The sequence below is a fragment of the Solenopsis invicta genome, chromosome 13 (genome assembly GCF_016802725.1).
Source record: "Solenopsis invicta isolate M01_SB chromosome 13, UNIL_Sinv_3.0, whole genome shotgun sequence".
NCBI lineage: Eukaryota > Metazoa > Arthropoda > Insecta > Hymenoptera > Formicidae > Solenopsis > Solenopsis invicta.
Window position 1 is genome coordinate 531,117 of NC_052676.1, and position 17,593 is coordinate 548,709.

The window sequence follows — 17,593 nt, forward strand, 5'->3', positions numbered from 1 at the left end:
AGAAAGCGGGACATCACGAGACGACCTTGCTGTGTGGATGGTCCTTAAGGGGAGGACGATTTCGCGCCACGAAGATTCGCGTGACTAAATTCGCGTGAAGGCAAGATCGAGTGAATGAGCGAACGCGTCCAATTAACAGAGATTTATTAACCCGACAAATTCTCTTATCGAAATTAACCTTAATTAAATGCTAACGAATTAGCTTTGCGTTCCCTTTCGGCGCGTTTGTTAATATGAGTGTGGTGTATTGTATTTATAAAGAGCAGTTTACATCCTGCGGTCAGGTGTTAAGTAATTGCTGTAATTAATTTTATAACGATCCAATTTCACAGTTTTTCTAACGATTTATGGTTTTTTTTTTTTATTTTTACGTAATATTTAGCTAATTTCAACGTATTATTTTAGAATTTGTTTACACTCGAACATTTGAATAAATTTTTATTTTTTTTTTTTAAAGATGAGGATTGGTATAATTTAAAATCATTATTTCAAGCAGTCTAATCTTTCCAGTTAGTTTCTTTTATTGATTTTATAACTTTGTTAGAAGTTTATCTTGTTGTGTAAACGATTCAGTTAATGCAACTTTAATGCAGTCGTGAAAAGAATTCCTATTTTAATAGTAATCTTTTACGCTTCCTCATTTTTAATTCTTTAATGTGTCTTCATGTGAATGAATTTAAAAATATTATTTCAGAGCAATTATAAAAAATTCTTCCAATACTTTCAACTGTTGCTCTTACGCACCTCTTTATCACAATGCTACTAAGAGCTTTCAGTCTTAATTCACCGGTTTTAACATTATAGACATCTACAGAAGAATACACACTTAAAAACACTTAAATAAATTCCCCAAATTGTATCACAATCACATTGTACTTCCGTTTCCAATCGCACGCGAAAATCAGAACCTAAAATCGGAACCTAACAAAGCAGGGTTGGTTCTCCAACGGGGCCGCAAAGGCCCCGGTATAGTAAAATCACTTTGCGTCGAGGAGGTTACTTGGATGTCCTTGTGGTGGTGAAAGAACAGGAGGAGATGTACTTGGCGCGAGATCTAGCCGAGAGTGGTACCACCGGCCACTGAAGAAGAAGTGCTGTGTGCGGATCGCACGGCCGGGTGAAACGAAGACAGGAGAGTTGAAATGGTAAGGGACAGCGGAGACCAAAAGAGAAGTAGAAGGAGGACGAGAGAGAGAAGAGAGAGGGGAGAGATGCTCTGCGTCCTTCGTGATGGGAGGGAGACAGAGGTCCGTCAAGGGACCCACAGCGCCGAAAACATGGCCATCTGGACCTCTTCGTCCTTTCTGCTCCTTTTTTGGAGCCCACTAACCAGAACTACAGTGTTTATCAAGTTCACTTATCTGTCCACTCACTTATTCAATTTCAAATTTCGTAATATTTTATATAAATTAAAAGGAAATAAATATACAACTATATACGAGCAAAGAGAACATTTGAATAAATTAAAATACGATAATGTTATAACGTGTATTTTTAATTAGTAGTGATATGAAGAAATATAATATACTGTCCTGCCATCGTTTTTAAAAAATGAACGTTATACACTCCAACAATATTGCTATCGTTGTCGAGATCGATTGGTGTTCTTTCCATCCATCGACGTAAAGAAGATCGACGACGATTGGTTATGCAAACATAATTTTTGGTTTATACTTTATGATGGATTATGTTTTATATCGGATGGCGACCGTGGACATTTATATATTATTTGTTTTATTGACCCTGATGAGGCTTGTTATATTGTGATTTGTTTATTTTTTTTTAATTTATTTATATTATTTATTTTTTTATTTTAACCGATTTAATGTTTACTTAACAATCTTTTTTGGCTGAGGGTGACTTAGTACAGTTAAAAACGTTCCAATTTTTTTTATTTAATTCTCGAATAAAATCGTTATTATTGTTTTTGCTAAATATTCGTACTCATTCATTGATCTTCATTAAATGTTTTTTTAAGACATATAAAACAATTAATTATTTGTACACTTTAATTTTTATTCTGGATAGTTTACAGAGTTTCTTAATTTTTATTTAAAAAATTTAAAAGAAAGTTTTAATAAATATTAATATATTTCATACAACATTTAAAATGAAATAACGTTCAAATGGCTCCTGATGACGCAGCAAGAAAATTAATCTCACGCCGTTACTCGGAGGACTAATCTTTTCGGGTGACACGTTGATCCTGAGGTTGTACAGGTCATCCATGAATGATCACTCGACAATTGCTTCGTCTATGGCGAAGGTCGCGAGCGAAACAGCCGATTGAAGACTTTCTTGCACCATCATCACCCTCGCTTCAAGTCCTAAAGCATAATGCGATAGCCTTTTACTCCGATAATACGAACATCAACTGGTAACGATCGTTGACAAGGAAATGTGGACAAGTACTAAGTCTAGAAGCATTACTGTCTGTCATCAGATGAATAAAATCTGATTTTTACTAATCAAAATGGAAAATATCGGAAAGCTTAATTTATTTAAAGAAATAAACAATAGACAAGGACAGAAAATTTAAAAAATGCAATTACTATAAAACAATAGTACTTCAGTAAAATTAACTATTAAATAATACAAAAAAATAAAAAAATGGAACTTTTTGAAAATGTGGAAAATAAAATTATTTGTAATACACAAATACATAAAAAAAATCTTATATATATATATATATAATTTTAGGATACAATTTTGGAAAATTTTATTTAAAAATAGCATAAGGTCTCATATAGTAGTTATCTTAAAAGAGAGATTTTTTATTTTTTAAATCACTTATTCTTGTACTAGGCTTGATTAAACAAATAATAATTAATATAATAAGTAAGGGATTATAACCTTTTATTGTCTCTGATGTATCGCTACTGTTTGTAAGCAACGACGAGCTGCCTTCATCGAAGGTCTTGTATTATGGTAAACGAGACATTGGTGGTAGACTGCCAGTCAGGAATGCCCCTACTACTCTCTCTCTCTCTCTCTCTCTCTCTCTCTCGCTTTTTCTCTTTACCTCCCTGTTCCTGTTTCTTGCACTCTTCTTCATGGTCGTTGTTCGAAGCTTCGTCGCATCCGCGACCGACGAGCCGTCGCGGAACCCCTAATGAAAGCCCTTTCCCCGACCACCAATTAACACCCAAGTGACACCCAAGGGATCCAGCACGTCCTAACAAGGAGAATGAAAGCATCCTTCAAGTTTAATTCTCTTGTGGTCTTCCAATAATAGTAATTATCTTACAATTACTTTATCGTTACTTTTAGTAAACCACACAATCTTTAAATTATATTCTAAAAGTTTTATAAATAATGCTTATTAATAATTAATATTAATATTTAGTGATACTATTTTTATACACTTGTGCACTTTTAACTGTTTTGAAAAATGTTGTTAATTATACATATTATTCGAGCAATCTGTAATCCAAAGTAGATATTTTTATAAAATATGACAATTTAAAAAATAGTACTAGTATAATAATTTTGAAATGACAAATATTAACTGAACAGAAATGCTTTTATTTTATATAAATCCAAGAACATTTTTAAAACTAAATGTAGATATAATAAATAAAATACTTAATGTAAAGTTCTAGAATTCTAAAATATTAACAATTCAAAATATTAAGAAAAAATAGTTATATAATTTACATAATATATTATTATAAAAGGTATGGAATAAAAAAAGCAAAAGTTTTGTGAGAGAAACATAAGGAATTGTAACATAAGGAATGTAGGATCAATACAGAAATGTGGTAGGCGTAATTGACAAGACGTCGGAATGCTTAATACTGTTAATCCGCTCAATGTTAATTCTGTGCAGCGTGACAACTTGTGACGCGCAGCGCGCTCGTTATGACGAGCTGACTATCTCTTATGGGGACACACGATGATAATTCAATTACGGTCGGGTACACATGTTGAATAGTTCGTGCGCATGAATATTGGTTTCGCATGCAGAACGGGGACGGGACCACACATGCTATATTTACCCTAATGGATAACGAATGCACACCTTGTAAAAGTACGCCCCAAGCGACGTTTAAGGCGATCAGCTAACCAGATTGATACAACGACTGCTCGTAGATAAGCTAAGAACATTTATCCACGCATCATCGGATAAAACCTCTTTCACTCAATTCCTTTTCAGATATGAAAAATTTTCTCAAGCAAGAAAGTACTTTTCCGCAATCTTATACATTAAGATATACTAACTTATGCAACATTTTTTGTGGAAGTAAAGTGATGAAGAAAATACATTCCAGAATGCAAAAGTTCAACTAAAATTCCAAGACTTATATTAAAGTAGAGATTTTGGATTCAAAGGAGCAAAAATCCGAAAGTCATGTCTTGCTATTTTATCTCCATTAAATAATATAAAAGTACGTGAAATTATTTTTTATTAATCTATCTTGGCAAAAAGAATTGAAAACATGTTTGTATTTAATATATACAAATTTCATTATTTTTAATTTATTATTTTTAATCATTCTATAATTACAATAATTTTTAAAAATTTAATTTCGTTAAATTAAAGGATTTAATTTATATGCGTGTCAAATTTTCTTATCCTACGTTTAATTGTAAAGGATAATAACCAATTTTATTTTGGATATTATTTTCTCTGAGCGTGGACTGCATTCATTAAAATACAAAGGTTTCTGCATATAAACGAGCAGATATCATATCAAGTTACCTATTTTGTCTGATAATATCGTTACAAATTAATTTGTGTTTTGCAACGCATAGACATGTGTTGCATAAAAAAACCTACATCATTAATTCCATATTATACTATAAAATATAACGTAGTTGTATATAAATTATTTTTGTTGTAATAAAACATTTCACAATTAAATTTAATTAATTAATTTTGATTATATAATTATGAATTAACGCTTGTCAGATTTTCAAAAAATTATTATATATTACAAGCTTTTCATATATTATTTTTTTTACACATATATTTTTACGATCACGTACTTTTTAAGAAATCTTTAAAATAATATATCACATTTTATTTATTAAGAAAAATTATAAAAAATTTGAAATATATAAGAAGCATTACAAATTTCTGAATTATTAGATTACAAAATTACAGTAAAGATGGTTCTAACAATAAGATAAGAATCTTTTGCATAAAAAATGAACAACATACTTTATATTCTTTCTGTTTCTTATTCTTTTGTTATCTTATGCAAGTAATTTGGAATTTTAACTTTTCGTCTCTCGATTTAATATATTTTGATGCGTATACCGTCTAAAGATGAAGAAGGTTATATACAATTTATTTGAAAGATACCTTCAGAGAATTGCTTTCATGCATTATCCTTTTAGTTGGAAGGTATCAACAGTCGATATACGAAAAGAGTCTTCAGTAATGCAGGGTACTTTCTCGAAGAATAATGTTATACATATTATATATTATATATATAGTATAATGTTTCTTTATATATTTAAAAGTTAAGTGTATGCATTTAGACGTTCTTAGAAACAAAAGATTTATAATAATAAAAACTGAATTGGATTATTGCTCTTTATATGTTGCATAACAATCGTTAAAAATTCAATTTATTCAATCACAAAAGAATTGTCAAAGACAAGTACAATTTTCAAGTAATTTGATTCTCCACTCTCTCCCCTTAAAAATCTATAAATAAGTTTAAAGATCCAATTAACAAATATTTAAGATTAATATATCGGCAATCTGATGGTTCGATTATGAGGAATTTTAGAAATTTTCAGGAATTTTGTCGTTATTAGGCGAATGAAGCCTCTGTTTGAAACATTGCCTTCTGAAGATTTCTAGCTAAAATCCGTCATAATCAAGCTGTCGAGAGCCAAGATCTTATTGAAAAACATGAATATCTTGAAAAAGAAATGGCAAATACTTTACCTATATATTCATATGAGTATTTGTCAATAAAAAATATATTTTCCACTTTTAATGTATTGTATAAATATTCTCCAAAACTTTATTTTCATACATTATTCAATTTGTTGTAAGAAATTGTTACAGCTTTTCAGCAATCTGATCTTCCAGTTCTCTTAAAATTCTTTATTTTTATTTCTATGATAATTTTTGGAAATCGAAAAGTACATATTATATATATATATATATATATATATATGATGGAGAAAGGCGTAAGGATATGTTGGAAGTAAAGAATCAGCATTTCCATGTATATTGTTATGTATTTACAATTTGACAACAAAACGTTAAACGTAACAGGTAGCCTCGCCCTCGGCCGGAAAGTATAATCGAGGTATCGTTCTAGGAGAGCGCGAGGCCAGAGAGAGCTAAAGGTCTCACATAAATATAATAATATCCGTCATATAATAATTTATTACAATGTGTAATATGTGTATATTATATATAATATGTTATTTAAATTTCTTAAACATCTGCTTAACTGTTCGACATATTTTTCTTTTCATTTTCTTTCTCTCCCTAATTATCCTTCTTCCGCTCATTTTTACTTACTATTACCAGCTTTGTTCCTTAATTTTTAATATATTCGGATTGTCCCATACTTGATGATGATATCGTACAACGCCCACAATATTTATTTTACGCTTGCGAGTGCTGCTACAATTTACGTTCGGCGATATGGCGTCGTTTTTTTTCTCTCTCTTTATTTTCTTTTTTCCACAATTCCAATCACGAACGCACCTGTATCGTTTCGCCATTTTACTTCTGTCAGACATCACGGCTCCAGGATATTTTTACATTCTTCCTTTATCCACGTTTTATGAGCAGGTGTTTTTGCAGCCAATTTGGGATCTTTCCGCTCTACGAACTCGAGTTAGTTCAATACAAAAGTATAAGATCCTTCTAGGACGGTAAGATCCTTTGATTATGAGGACCCAAAGATTCAAGGATTTCAGGAGCTAACTAAGCCACTTCGTGGCCGCGATCGTCTCGTTTTGCTCAGAAAGCAAGCAAGATGCAGCCTTTGTTTTTCTTTTCATCTTTAGCAAAGGTGCATATGTACAAAACTTTGACTTTCCTCTATCGATTTATCAATATATGCAATGTGGTTCTTTGCAAAGAGGACTTTAATAACATTCACAATTTATTGAATTTTTATTCTTCTAATTTAAAGATTTAAATCTTTAAACTTATTGAATGCTTAATCTTGAAAATAAATGATTTATTTCATGTAAAGTGGTCAAAAAAATTTCATAAAGTGGTTAAAGGAAAATTTTATTTTAATAAATCAATTTTGAAGTTTCCATTGCATTGATACGCGTATACTTTGTTTAGTATTTTTAAATAAATAGATTAATTTATTTTATAAATTTATTATTTTATGAAATATGTAAAGAATTGCAGTTCGTATGTATGTGAGCCTTCCATATTAGTTTCTGTAGTTTTGTGGCAGTGTATTATGCATAATAGTTTACGTTAATCTTTATTTTACACCTATATATGTATATATTTATACAAAAAAAGATAATCACATACCATGTATCCGATGGAAGTTGAACTTTGAAGTATCTATACCACATGATTAAATACATCGGATTGTTTCGTGATGTTTTGCGAGAAAGATAACAGTTCCTAAGGAAATCAACTTACATCGTGAATGACACGTCTGAATGTAAAACACGTTATTTAACAAGGTTCATCACTCTGTAAAAATGTTAAGAAATGTTAAGAATTCAAAGGAAGTATAAAAAATATGAAAGTATAAAGAATAATACTTACATTGCTTTGTAGTAGCTCATATTTAATATACAAAGAGATGTGTTGGAAGAAATGAAGAAAATTAAAAACATCCATGACAATGATTTCAAATTATCCGGCCTCATTATATATATATATATATATGTATATATAAAACACATATGTGTGTGTGTGTGCGTGTGTATGTGTCTGTGTATGTAGATACGCGTACATGGAGAGGGTACGAAGATCATGCTATGTGCGTATCATGTATCATAATTCACATGTGCAATACATACTCGTACGTTCGCAATGGAGCCACCTGCATGGCAGTCGTATTAACTGGAGCAATGATAACGAGCGATATCACTTGCATCGATGGTTCCCGTTAGTTAGTCTTAATTTATGTAGTATGGTTAAGAAGTTGAAACTTATAAATAAATAAAGGATTTAAAAGAAAATTCTGTATGTGGTATAACAGACAAGATATTTTACAAAAAAAGAATTCAAAATTTAGAAAAATTGAAAAACTAAAAATTAAAAAAAATTTGAAACTCCATTTTCATCGATGAACAAACTCGCTCGTTATGCTCTCGAAATATTGTTCTACGTTCATTCCCCTACATTACAACAACACGACGCGACGTCACGCGTGGATATCAACACACCAACCAGAAAACAAAAGAATATAAATGATACGCGTGATGCAAATACGGTTCTCTTAGAAAGTAGCAAACTTTGGCGTCTTCATGGTATATATAAATTCATGTTATGTACAAGGAACATCTAACACTGTAGTGGCTAGAGTATTTCTTTTTTACATCTTCATCGCCGTCGATTCATATTGAGCCGTCCACCACATTTTTCGTCTCCTTTAACGACTAGAGATTCTTCATTATCGACTAATTAGCGGAATGCGACGCTTTGATTCCTTCGCGTAAAATTTGATTGAAATTTCGATTAATTAGGATGATGGCTTGATTTATCATCTGTCTTTTTTATATACTTCTATAATCTTTACCAATGTCTATCGAATATCGAAGAGTTTCAAGCAAGGCGCTATTCATTTGTACTCCTTCTTTCATTTATTGAGGTTAAATTAATGATTATTGAGATTGTGAAATATTTCTTAAAAAATCTTTTACATATTTTATATATTAAATTGTAAACTGTATTTTTTTAACCAATCATTTTGATTATGTAAAATCATAATTTTCATACAAGCAATTCCTTGAGCAATTTCAAGTCTTTATTGTCTTGTAGAAATGTATTATGTAATCTGTATATTTTTAAATTTCAAGATACTTATAATAACAAGCACTCTTCTTTTAAATTTACGTATTTTTAATTTATATTTTTACAGCTCAGAATGCAATTTCTGCCCTTAAATTCATAATAGCGCATTTTGATGTGAGAACTTTCTCTTTTATATTCGATAGACCTCAATCTCGGCTCGATTATCCCTCAGCTATGAGGAATCTCTCTCTCCAGCACCCCCCTCCGTTCGTCCGGAGCTCACGTTCCCTCGGATATCCTGCTCGACCTGTCGAAATGTTAGTAGCTATTCAAAGCTACTTCAACAGGTCTATGACCAACTGCCTAGAGTAAGGTCGACGCTGTGAGGACATCCGGGACGACTGGCTTCGGAGGGGGGTCTAAGCATCACACTCGCATCTCACTCATTGTCGCCTGCGACACACGACTAGAAACTGTCGCGCTTTGCAGAAGAGGCTGATTCTCTGGCGGACTCTTCGCTCTGGGCGGCGGAGGAGCCCGAGGAACCGTCAAATGGATGGATCCGTTTGGAGGACCCTGAAAAATAGAAAGAGCAATTCTTAAAAACTAATTATAAAACTATTAAGAAAATTAAATTTTTTACTTATGACGGAAATATTCATAATCATTATTATTTGTTTCCAGATGAAACATTTCGTTATGCTTTTGCAGTACACGATGTAATCTTATTAAAGAAGTTTCTAAAGTTAGGTATAATGTATGCAGGACAGCAGCGACGTCTCGTATTTTATGATCATAATTTCGATTATACGTTATTACATTTTATTCAGATACTAAGTCTCAAATTTGAAAAGTTTGACAGACTTTGCAATGTACTTTATTAGAGAAAATTTTTCATGTCTGCCAAGAAGCTATTAATTTTCTACCGTGTATGTAATCTTTTATTATTTCATTATATTCTTCACGCTTTTTTTATACTCTTTATACCTTTTTATATTTAAATATTTTAACATCATATATTTTTTAATAAAATGTAAATAATAAAAAAAACATTCAGTTTTTTTTTAAATTTTAATGCGTTTTTATCATTGCGATTTTATGGAACAGAGTAATATTGGGATAATATAATTATTACAATAATTTATATATTGTATACGTACACATTTTGTGTAATTATTTTTTAAGTATTGTACAAAATTAAGTTAAAAAAAATTTCTTACTTGAGTTTGCGTATTTATATCTTGAATGACTGAAGTGACAGCAGAATGACGAGGGAGAGTAGCATGCTGTTGTTGATGTTGCTTTTGATAATGATGTTGATGAGGCAGTGTATGAGTTCCTTGGCCTTGAAAAGGTACGCTAGAATCGTTAGGAGGACCTTTCATTACATTCCTGTAATTATAGAAATATTCGTAAAGAAAAAAAAAGACAAGCACGATTAAGGCTCAGCACATTTGGTATTATTGCAATTAAGTAAAAATTACAAAAATTTCTATGCCAGTAAGACAGACCTATATTTTTTCTTTTCTTTTCAGTTCAACTATAAAATAATATATCTATATACATTCTTTCAAGGTTTCTCAATTTTAATGACAATGTCAATCGGTATTAAATTATTAAAAAAGTGAATAACATTTTGATACCTTCTTAACATTTCATTCTCGACGTCGACGATTACTTGGCCTCCACCAGCGTAATGGGAATGTGGAGGTGGTGGCTGTTTCAGTTCGGTGAAACCGCGAGGACCACATTGTTGATTCAACATCTGTTGCTGCTGAAGGCTCTTGACCTCAAGTCGCGTTTTATCCCTTTGATAGTAGACGCCGGCGAATATCAGGACATTTAAGATTAGCAAACTGCAGCCGATCGCGATTGTCACGCTCAAAGCTGTCGAATACGCCGCGTACCTGCACACGTACGAAATTTTTTAATATTTCAATACTGTAAAGGTTTCAATATATTATACTTCATTTCTCGCGAAGAAGTTAAAACAGTTGTTGAAACATTTTAAATAATAATTTTCTTCTATGTAAATGATAATTTAGTTAAATAATAGAAATTACAATTGTATTGAAGTTGGTGCTCATCAAGTCTTTTATTCCCAATTATTTAAGCAATTATAGAAGTTTAAACGATTAAAGCACAGCTGTTGGACTACTACATGCAGAGAATACCCATATACAATTCAATTTTTATAATTCTGAAATATTCTCGTAAAATTTTGCAACGATAAAATAACGTTTCGTCTCGTGCTATTTTTTCATGCTAACGTTTTCTTATGTTAACCGAACATATATATATATATATAATGAAATGTGAGAAATTACGGATAGACTCGAAACAAGTTAGAGCAGAATACGCTTCAGTTGACGCCATTAACGGCACTCAGTTTTACTAAATTTTTTAAGCATGTTGCAGAGGAGTAAGGAACAAGAATTTTGTTAACAACAACGGTGTATTCTAGATTTGCAATCATAGTAAAGTTCTGTTATTATATTGTTTTTGAATCGTTTTTGTTAACGCAGTTGTATTAGGGACACCGGAAAATAATGTCATTTTTATAAATAATGCAAGCAGTATGTAGTTTTGTTTTTTTAATTTTTATTTATTCAATAATATAATCATTTTCTGTGACGGTTCATTTATTTATTAATTTGTCATTTCTTTCTCGATTAAGCCAATTGGCTTTTATTTGAAAAATGAGGATAAGGCGATTCAAACATTGCTTGTTCTTGTGAAGTTTTTTCCTTGTAAAAAATTCTGCAATGATCAGTAAAGATGATAATCCGATAGACAAATACAATGAAAGAGGGAATACTATCTCTCTTAATTTTCTAATTTTTGCGTTTGTTTCGTTACATGCGAGCATTATCATATTACAAAATCACGGCCGGTTAGTTTCTTCGAGAGAGAAATTAAAAAGTTAATAAATAAGAAGATAAATATCATAGAAAATAAATATATTATTGAATAAATAATAAATTGTATTACATATACATATTTCGTTTCTCTTATTTATAAAAACGATATTTGTTTATGAGGTGACATTTATCGTAAAAGTAAAAAAGACTGTAGTCAAAGGTATTCCAAATGTAAAGAAATAACTTTTACACCATTATGATGAATCAAGATAATTACCCAGCGGCGTCCAAGCTGGCTAAAGTGTCGGTGCTGGCATTATGGACGTTTTGAAGATTGGTGCCCGGAATAAGGCTGACGCATGTCGTGATGCTATAATCCGTCGTGGTTGGTGGATCCGTGCTAAGGTTCTTCCTCTTGAACTCTTCGCTGATCCTGCTGAGAGGATCTGGTCTCACGAAGCCGTCGTATAAACTAGGGTCGCTATGGCCACGGAACAAGTTGTGCCTGGAATCGACATCCTCCATTCCAGCACGATGAAGCTCTGGGACGAGGCGCAACCAGACCGACAGCTGATGCGCTCTATAATGATTCTTCATTTTCGGTTTTGTTCCTATAACAACAAACATTCATGATACGTGTATATAAAATAAATTAAAGTTTTAATTTTTCTGAGAAAGCTAGTATTGAAACAAAGACAAAAATATTAGGTAATAATTTCGCACACAGTCAAAATTTAATTAAAATGTATTAAAAATGTAAAATGTGTAAAAGATAAGTAAAAAACGACGAGTAAATAACAATAGATATATTTATGGATCTCCGAATGTGTATGAAAGCAATTTTTATGAAAGCAATTTTTAAATTAAAAAATATCTTTATGAAAGTACCAACACAAAATTTTACAAGTCTTACACAAATTATATTAATATACATTATTATAATATGTATATGCTGTAGAATATACACATAAAGAAGAAATAATGGTAATGAGAGAAATGGCATATTAGTGATAAGCTACATATCGCATTTCAAGTAATCCTGCGCAGTCTCCAGTTTTGCACGATAATCTATTTCCAATGGCTTGGATGCAGCTGTAGCTCCAGATTCACGGATGATCTTGTTACAATGCGAGAGGGCATATAACTAGCTCGATGTTACTAAATTCTATTTTATAGCTGCAGATCGAAAAGAGATACTTTTTTAAAAAATTTAACAAGACAGGTTTACCGACTGCTTTTAAAGTATAGATGTTCAGTATCTAAAGAATTTTGAAGAAATCTTTAGTATATGTTACTAAATCTGAAACTATTATTTTGTTCTGTTGATAGTTATTTCACGTCTTTAGCTTGTCTGTAAACTTAATAACCCTTATATTAGGGTTCGATTTCAGCAAGACTCGCTTTTGCAAACAGCCAAAGGAATATCCTTGGTTTACTGGGTCGAGATCTCATATACAGTTTATTTGCTTATGCGTCTATTTCGCTGATTTTAGCCAGCGCTTGTTTTGCCATCGCTGTTCCACCGTAAGAGACGCAAAACTCTTTGGAGCGCGCCGAATCGCGCGCAGGAGTCCTCAAAGGAGTCCGCTCTGATTTACGCTTCGCGGCAGCTCGTTTAATATTCGCGGATGCTTTGAAAAGGATACGATCTCGCTACGTGCGCAGTATCATGCGACTGCTTCGATTACAGAACGGAAATATGGGTGGCATTCTAGCGATGAACGGAAAAGCAGAATTTGTTCTATCACTTTCCTGCGTCGTTTACTTTCATATATTGGATGTAACCACTGACTTAGAAGGAGAATCGTACTTTTAGGTATTTGATGTTCAGTGTTAGTATGTGTTTGTACCGAATCTCGCAATTCTCTGAGACAGAAATCCTGCATAGAGATTTCATCCCGGAAATCCGATTAGTATTATAGTTAGTTAGCTTGCAAGAGATATACATCATACACAGGATCTACGCGAATATAGTTATTCTCTCGCCAGAAATGTCAGTTAATATAAACCGTCTTGTTAACAAATATTTGATATGTTTTAGATTTTGTCAACTAAACAATTCAATTTTTATCAAGATTTTTATCATGGGATATAGGGCTCGAAGAAGAAGCAACGTTTATATGCAACAAACAATTTATTAACAAACTAAAATCTTCATTACGTGCTTTATGTTTACATTGTCATAGAAACTTGCTCAGAAGTTAAAGAATATTGTTATACTTTACATACTTATTTATGTACCTATATTACACGTATTAACCCTTAAACACATCAATCCCGTAAAATACGTGAACACATTTTCGCGTCTGGGAGACTTTTTCAACTTTGAAAAGCTATAACTTTGGTTCCAATTAATATTTTTCAACAATTTTTTTTAAATAAAAGTTCAGAATCTTAGAAATGCGACCGTACAAACACCATTAGCGAAAAATGTTTTATTGTAAAGTTATAAAGAGAAAACCATTAGGCAAAAATAAAAAATCTATTTTTCTTTTAAAAAATCATGAAGGCGCGCGTGCACGCCGGTTAAAGCCCCGCCACTCGGGTCGTTGACCGCACGCGGCCCCGGCAGACAGGCACACGTGCTTGCCGTCTGGGCCGCCTCCCCACTCTTCTCTGCCGACGGAGAGTGGGGAGGCGGCCCAGACGGCAAGCACGTGCGCCTGTCTGCCGGGGTCGCGTGCGGTCAACGACTCGAGTGGCGGGGCTTTAATCGGCGTGTACGCGCGTATTGGAAAAGCGGAGTTTCTCTCGCTGCGCGAGACTACCGCAACGATTTTTAGAGAGATTTTCTTGCATCGCACTGCATTCCAAACTCTCGTTAGATGGATAGATATTATAAAACGTTGGTTATAAAAAAAGTAAAATAATAAAAGAAGTAAAATAATGAAAAATGAAAGGAGAAGGAAGAAAGGAGTTTTGAAATACGCAAAAAATATGAAGATGAAGAGAAGAAAGAAAAAAAAGAAGGGGAAGAGTTTAAAATAAAAAAATCCATATTTTAATAATATTATCATTAATATAACATTTGTCATAAAAAGTGAAGGCTAGAATCATAACCCAGTATTGAAAGATTAAAGAAACAATCGCACGTTTGTAAGTCGCTATAGAATGTATGTTCGCACATCAATTTCTTTTAAATGTGTTTGAACATTTTTTTTATAATTAATTAATTATTTATTTAATACTTTCAGAATTTATTAATTTTATTGATTAAGCAAAGAGAATTAAAAATATGTATATTAATACTTTAGTAGAATGTATCGATTTTTAGCATTTTATATTCTAATTTATTTAATTTTTTTTAAAACTATCTAATTCTATTCAGTATTAAGAAAAATTGTTACATAAATTTCTTTAATATACAATGAAAAAAAAAAACTAAATTATGTGGAGTTTAATATATGAAAACAGCAGGAGATATTGCCGAAAAAAACGCAGTTTTTAACCAGAGAGGATACATTTGTAACGAAGACTCGCGCACAAATCGTTGATGTCGAACTAATCGCTATCCAGTAATTCGTGTACCTTTATCCCTTCCTTCCTTCCGAAATTGGCAAACACAGATCCGTGATTTCAACGGGAGAAATACCACACTGATTATACATGCACGTTATGATTTAATGCCCAGGAATAATGGCTATCGCTCACATCCATCCAGATAATCGTTCGTGCAGTGTTTGATTAGGTATACATGTTATATATATTATACATATTAAATATTTGCTTTCTGTCTATTTTTTCCTTTCAAAGCTTTTGCGATTATTAAAAATCGTATAAATGTTATATTGCCACAAAAAGTATTTATCAAAACACATTTACTCAAGAATATGTTAATAATTAGTTAAAAATGATTTCTTATGTAATAGAAAGAAAATTAAATAATTATTCTCTAAAAAATGTTTGTTAAAAATAATTTTTTTTAAATGCTTTTTGCTATTTAATAAAAATTTTTTATTAAATAATAGTTAACTAATAACAGTGTATAATAAAGACAAAGATCTTTAAGATCTCTAAAAGAAAGGAGACTTTTCTTTTTTTAAAATGTGAACAATGCATTAGATATTTTTGTGATCTTTCTTGTAAACTTTCGTGAATTTTTGTTATGATGACATATGTCGATATTGGCCAAGTATTTTTCAATAAAAACTTTTCATCACGCGAATATGTCATATTATATTTAACTCAATCATAAACGACTTATATACTGACTTATTCGAACATTAATTTATCTTATATTAGATCTTATATTAAAAGCTACCATTTTAATTATTCACAATTTTTTAATATATACTAAATTTTATATCTTCAACCATTTTTACCAACATTCTTATTACTCAAATTATAATACTTACCGAATTTAAAATTGGTAAATTGTTTTTTCCTAACTTGAAAATGTAAATTAAAGTTTCTTAGGGATTCTTATAATCTTGCTATATTTGATCTTATTATTAATTAAAAATTTCAGTTTTTTAGAAGTTTAGTTTTTTTTCAAGAGTTTTATTCTTCTAAATACTTAAAGATTGATAAATTATTTCTCTATTCTCTGGAAATTAATAATTTTCATATTTTTACTTTTAATATTTTGAAAGTATTTAGAATTTGTTATTTCTTTAAATGCAGCAATTCCAGGATTCAACACTGTGTGTATATATATATATATATATATATATATATAAAAGAAAATTGTTGAAGGTGTATTTGTAAAAATAATGTATATATCGCAATGCGCGTCACGTCCGTAGGAGCTATCCTGGCCAGGATATCTGTCCTCCAGTGACCTGATTCGTGTGATCGAGGTACAGTAGGAGTCTCGAGAATCGATGCAACCGACGTCACTGCGAGTTTATTTCAATTTTCAATCTAATAAGAAATTCTTTCGCGACTATTTTTCAACCTGCCTCGTCTCCGGCAGAGACCCCCTACGCGAGGTAGATTTGTCTCTCGATCTTTTTCAGCGACCTCCTACGTCTCCGCTATCTCTCATGGCACTAGCGTCACCCCTTCCGCTATATTTCCCTCATGGAGCTTCCCTATCGCTCACCTTCCTCTTCTTCCTCTCTCTCAGCCTCTCCCCTCATTCTCATCGTATCGTTGCAGATTCTCCGTACCTTTTACACGAGTTATCTCCCACTATCTGCTACGGTTATCTTCACCCGCGTAGTGATACTTCTTTCCCTTCCCTTCCCTTCCCTTCCCTTCCCTTCCCTTCCCTTTCCTTCCCTTCCCTTTTCACGCCACCATTCTCATTTGTTCCACAAAATTCTCCGAGAAAATGACGATACCTCCCTCAGATACATAAACGCTGCCCGCGAGCGATGATTATTTTACGATCGGCAACCGAGCGCTTCGTCGTCTTCTTCGACCAACTTTATTATATGCTAGATGGACGGACGAATGAATAAAGTTTTCACTATTTCCGACTCGACCTCCAAGAAATTTGTCTTGGAAAATGTTGCTGGATTCTCACATTGATCGTAATATTTCATTAAAAGAATTTTTCTCTTGTTTTAAATTCATAAAGTTTGAGAAACTCTATCTGCGCTTTTGACGTTTTGAGGTATTCTGGATGTTGGAGCTAGAATACAAAGATATACGGCAAGAGAGATGTCGATGATATTACACGTACAAAATACAGATTACACAACTACCAATTACATAATTTATTTATTGATTTAAATTTAACATTTTGAAATTACGACAACTTCTTAAAGTTAAATCTACCATGTTCACTGAGTGCAATAATAAGATCCTCAATCTTTTAAACTCTTTTGTTTTGAATCTTTTAAATGATTGAATGTTCTCTCTCTCTCTCTCTCTC

The 17,593-nt window shown here is 32.0% G+C and overlaps 2 protein-coding genes and 1 long non-coding RNA gene across 6 annotated transcripts in view; 1 reads left to right on the plus strand and 2 right to left on the minus strand.

Annotated features, from left to right (window-relative positions):
* Positions 1-1,371, minus strand: part of LOC105199595 (unconventional myosin-IXa) — a 43,372-nt gene extending 42,001 nt beyond the window's left edge. Inside the window, exon 1 of the mRNA XM_039456695.1 lies at positions 745-1,371. The gene's annotated coding sequence lies outside the window, so the exon portion shown is untranslated. The remainder of the gene's footprint in view (positions 1-744) is intronic.
* The window catches only part of LOC120359389, a 197,216-nt gene that overhangs the window by 51,171 nt on the left and 128,452 nt on the right, over positions 1-17,593 (plus strand). The window lies entirely within an intron of this gene.
* Positions 6,182-17,593, minus strand: part of LOC105199582 (neuroligin-4, Y-linked) — a 203,649-nt gene continuing 192,237 nt past the window's right edge. For 3 of the 4 annotated variants that reach the window (XM_026137036.2, XM_039456698.1, XM_026137035.2), the window contains exons 11-14: positions 12,050-12,383; positions 10,555-10,818; positions 10,132-10,303; positions 6,182-9,487 (exon numbers count right to left, since the gene is read on the minus strand). In XM_026137036.2, coding sequence (XP_025992821.1) covers positions 9,338-9,487; positions 10,132-10,303; positions 10,555-10,818; positions 12,050-12,383 — 920 coding nt within the window. In that variant the 3' untranslated portion in view covers positions 6,182-9,337. The remainder of the gene's footprint in view (positions 9,488-10,131; positions 10,304-10,554; positions 10,819-12,049; positions 12,384-17,593) is intronic. The other variant, XM_039456699.1, reaches the window with a different exon arrangement.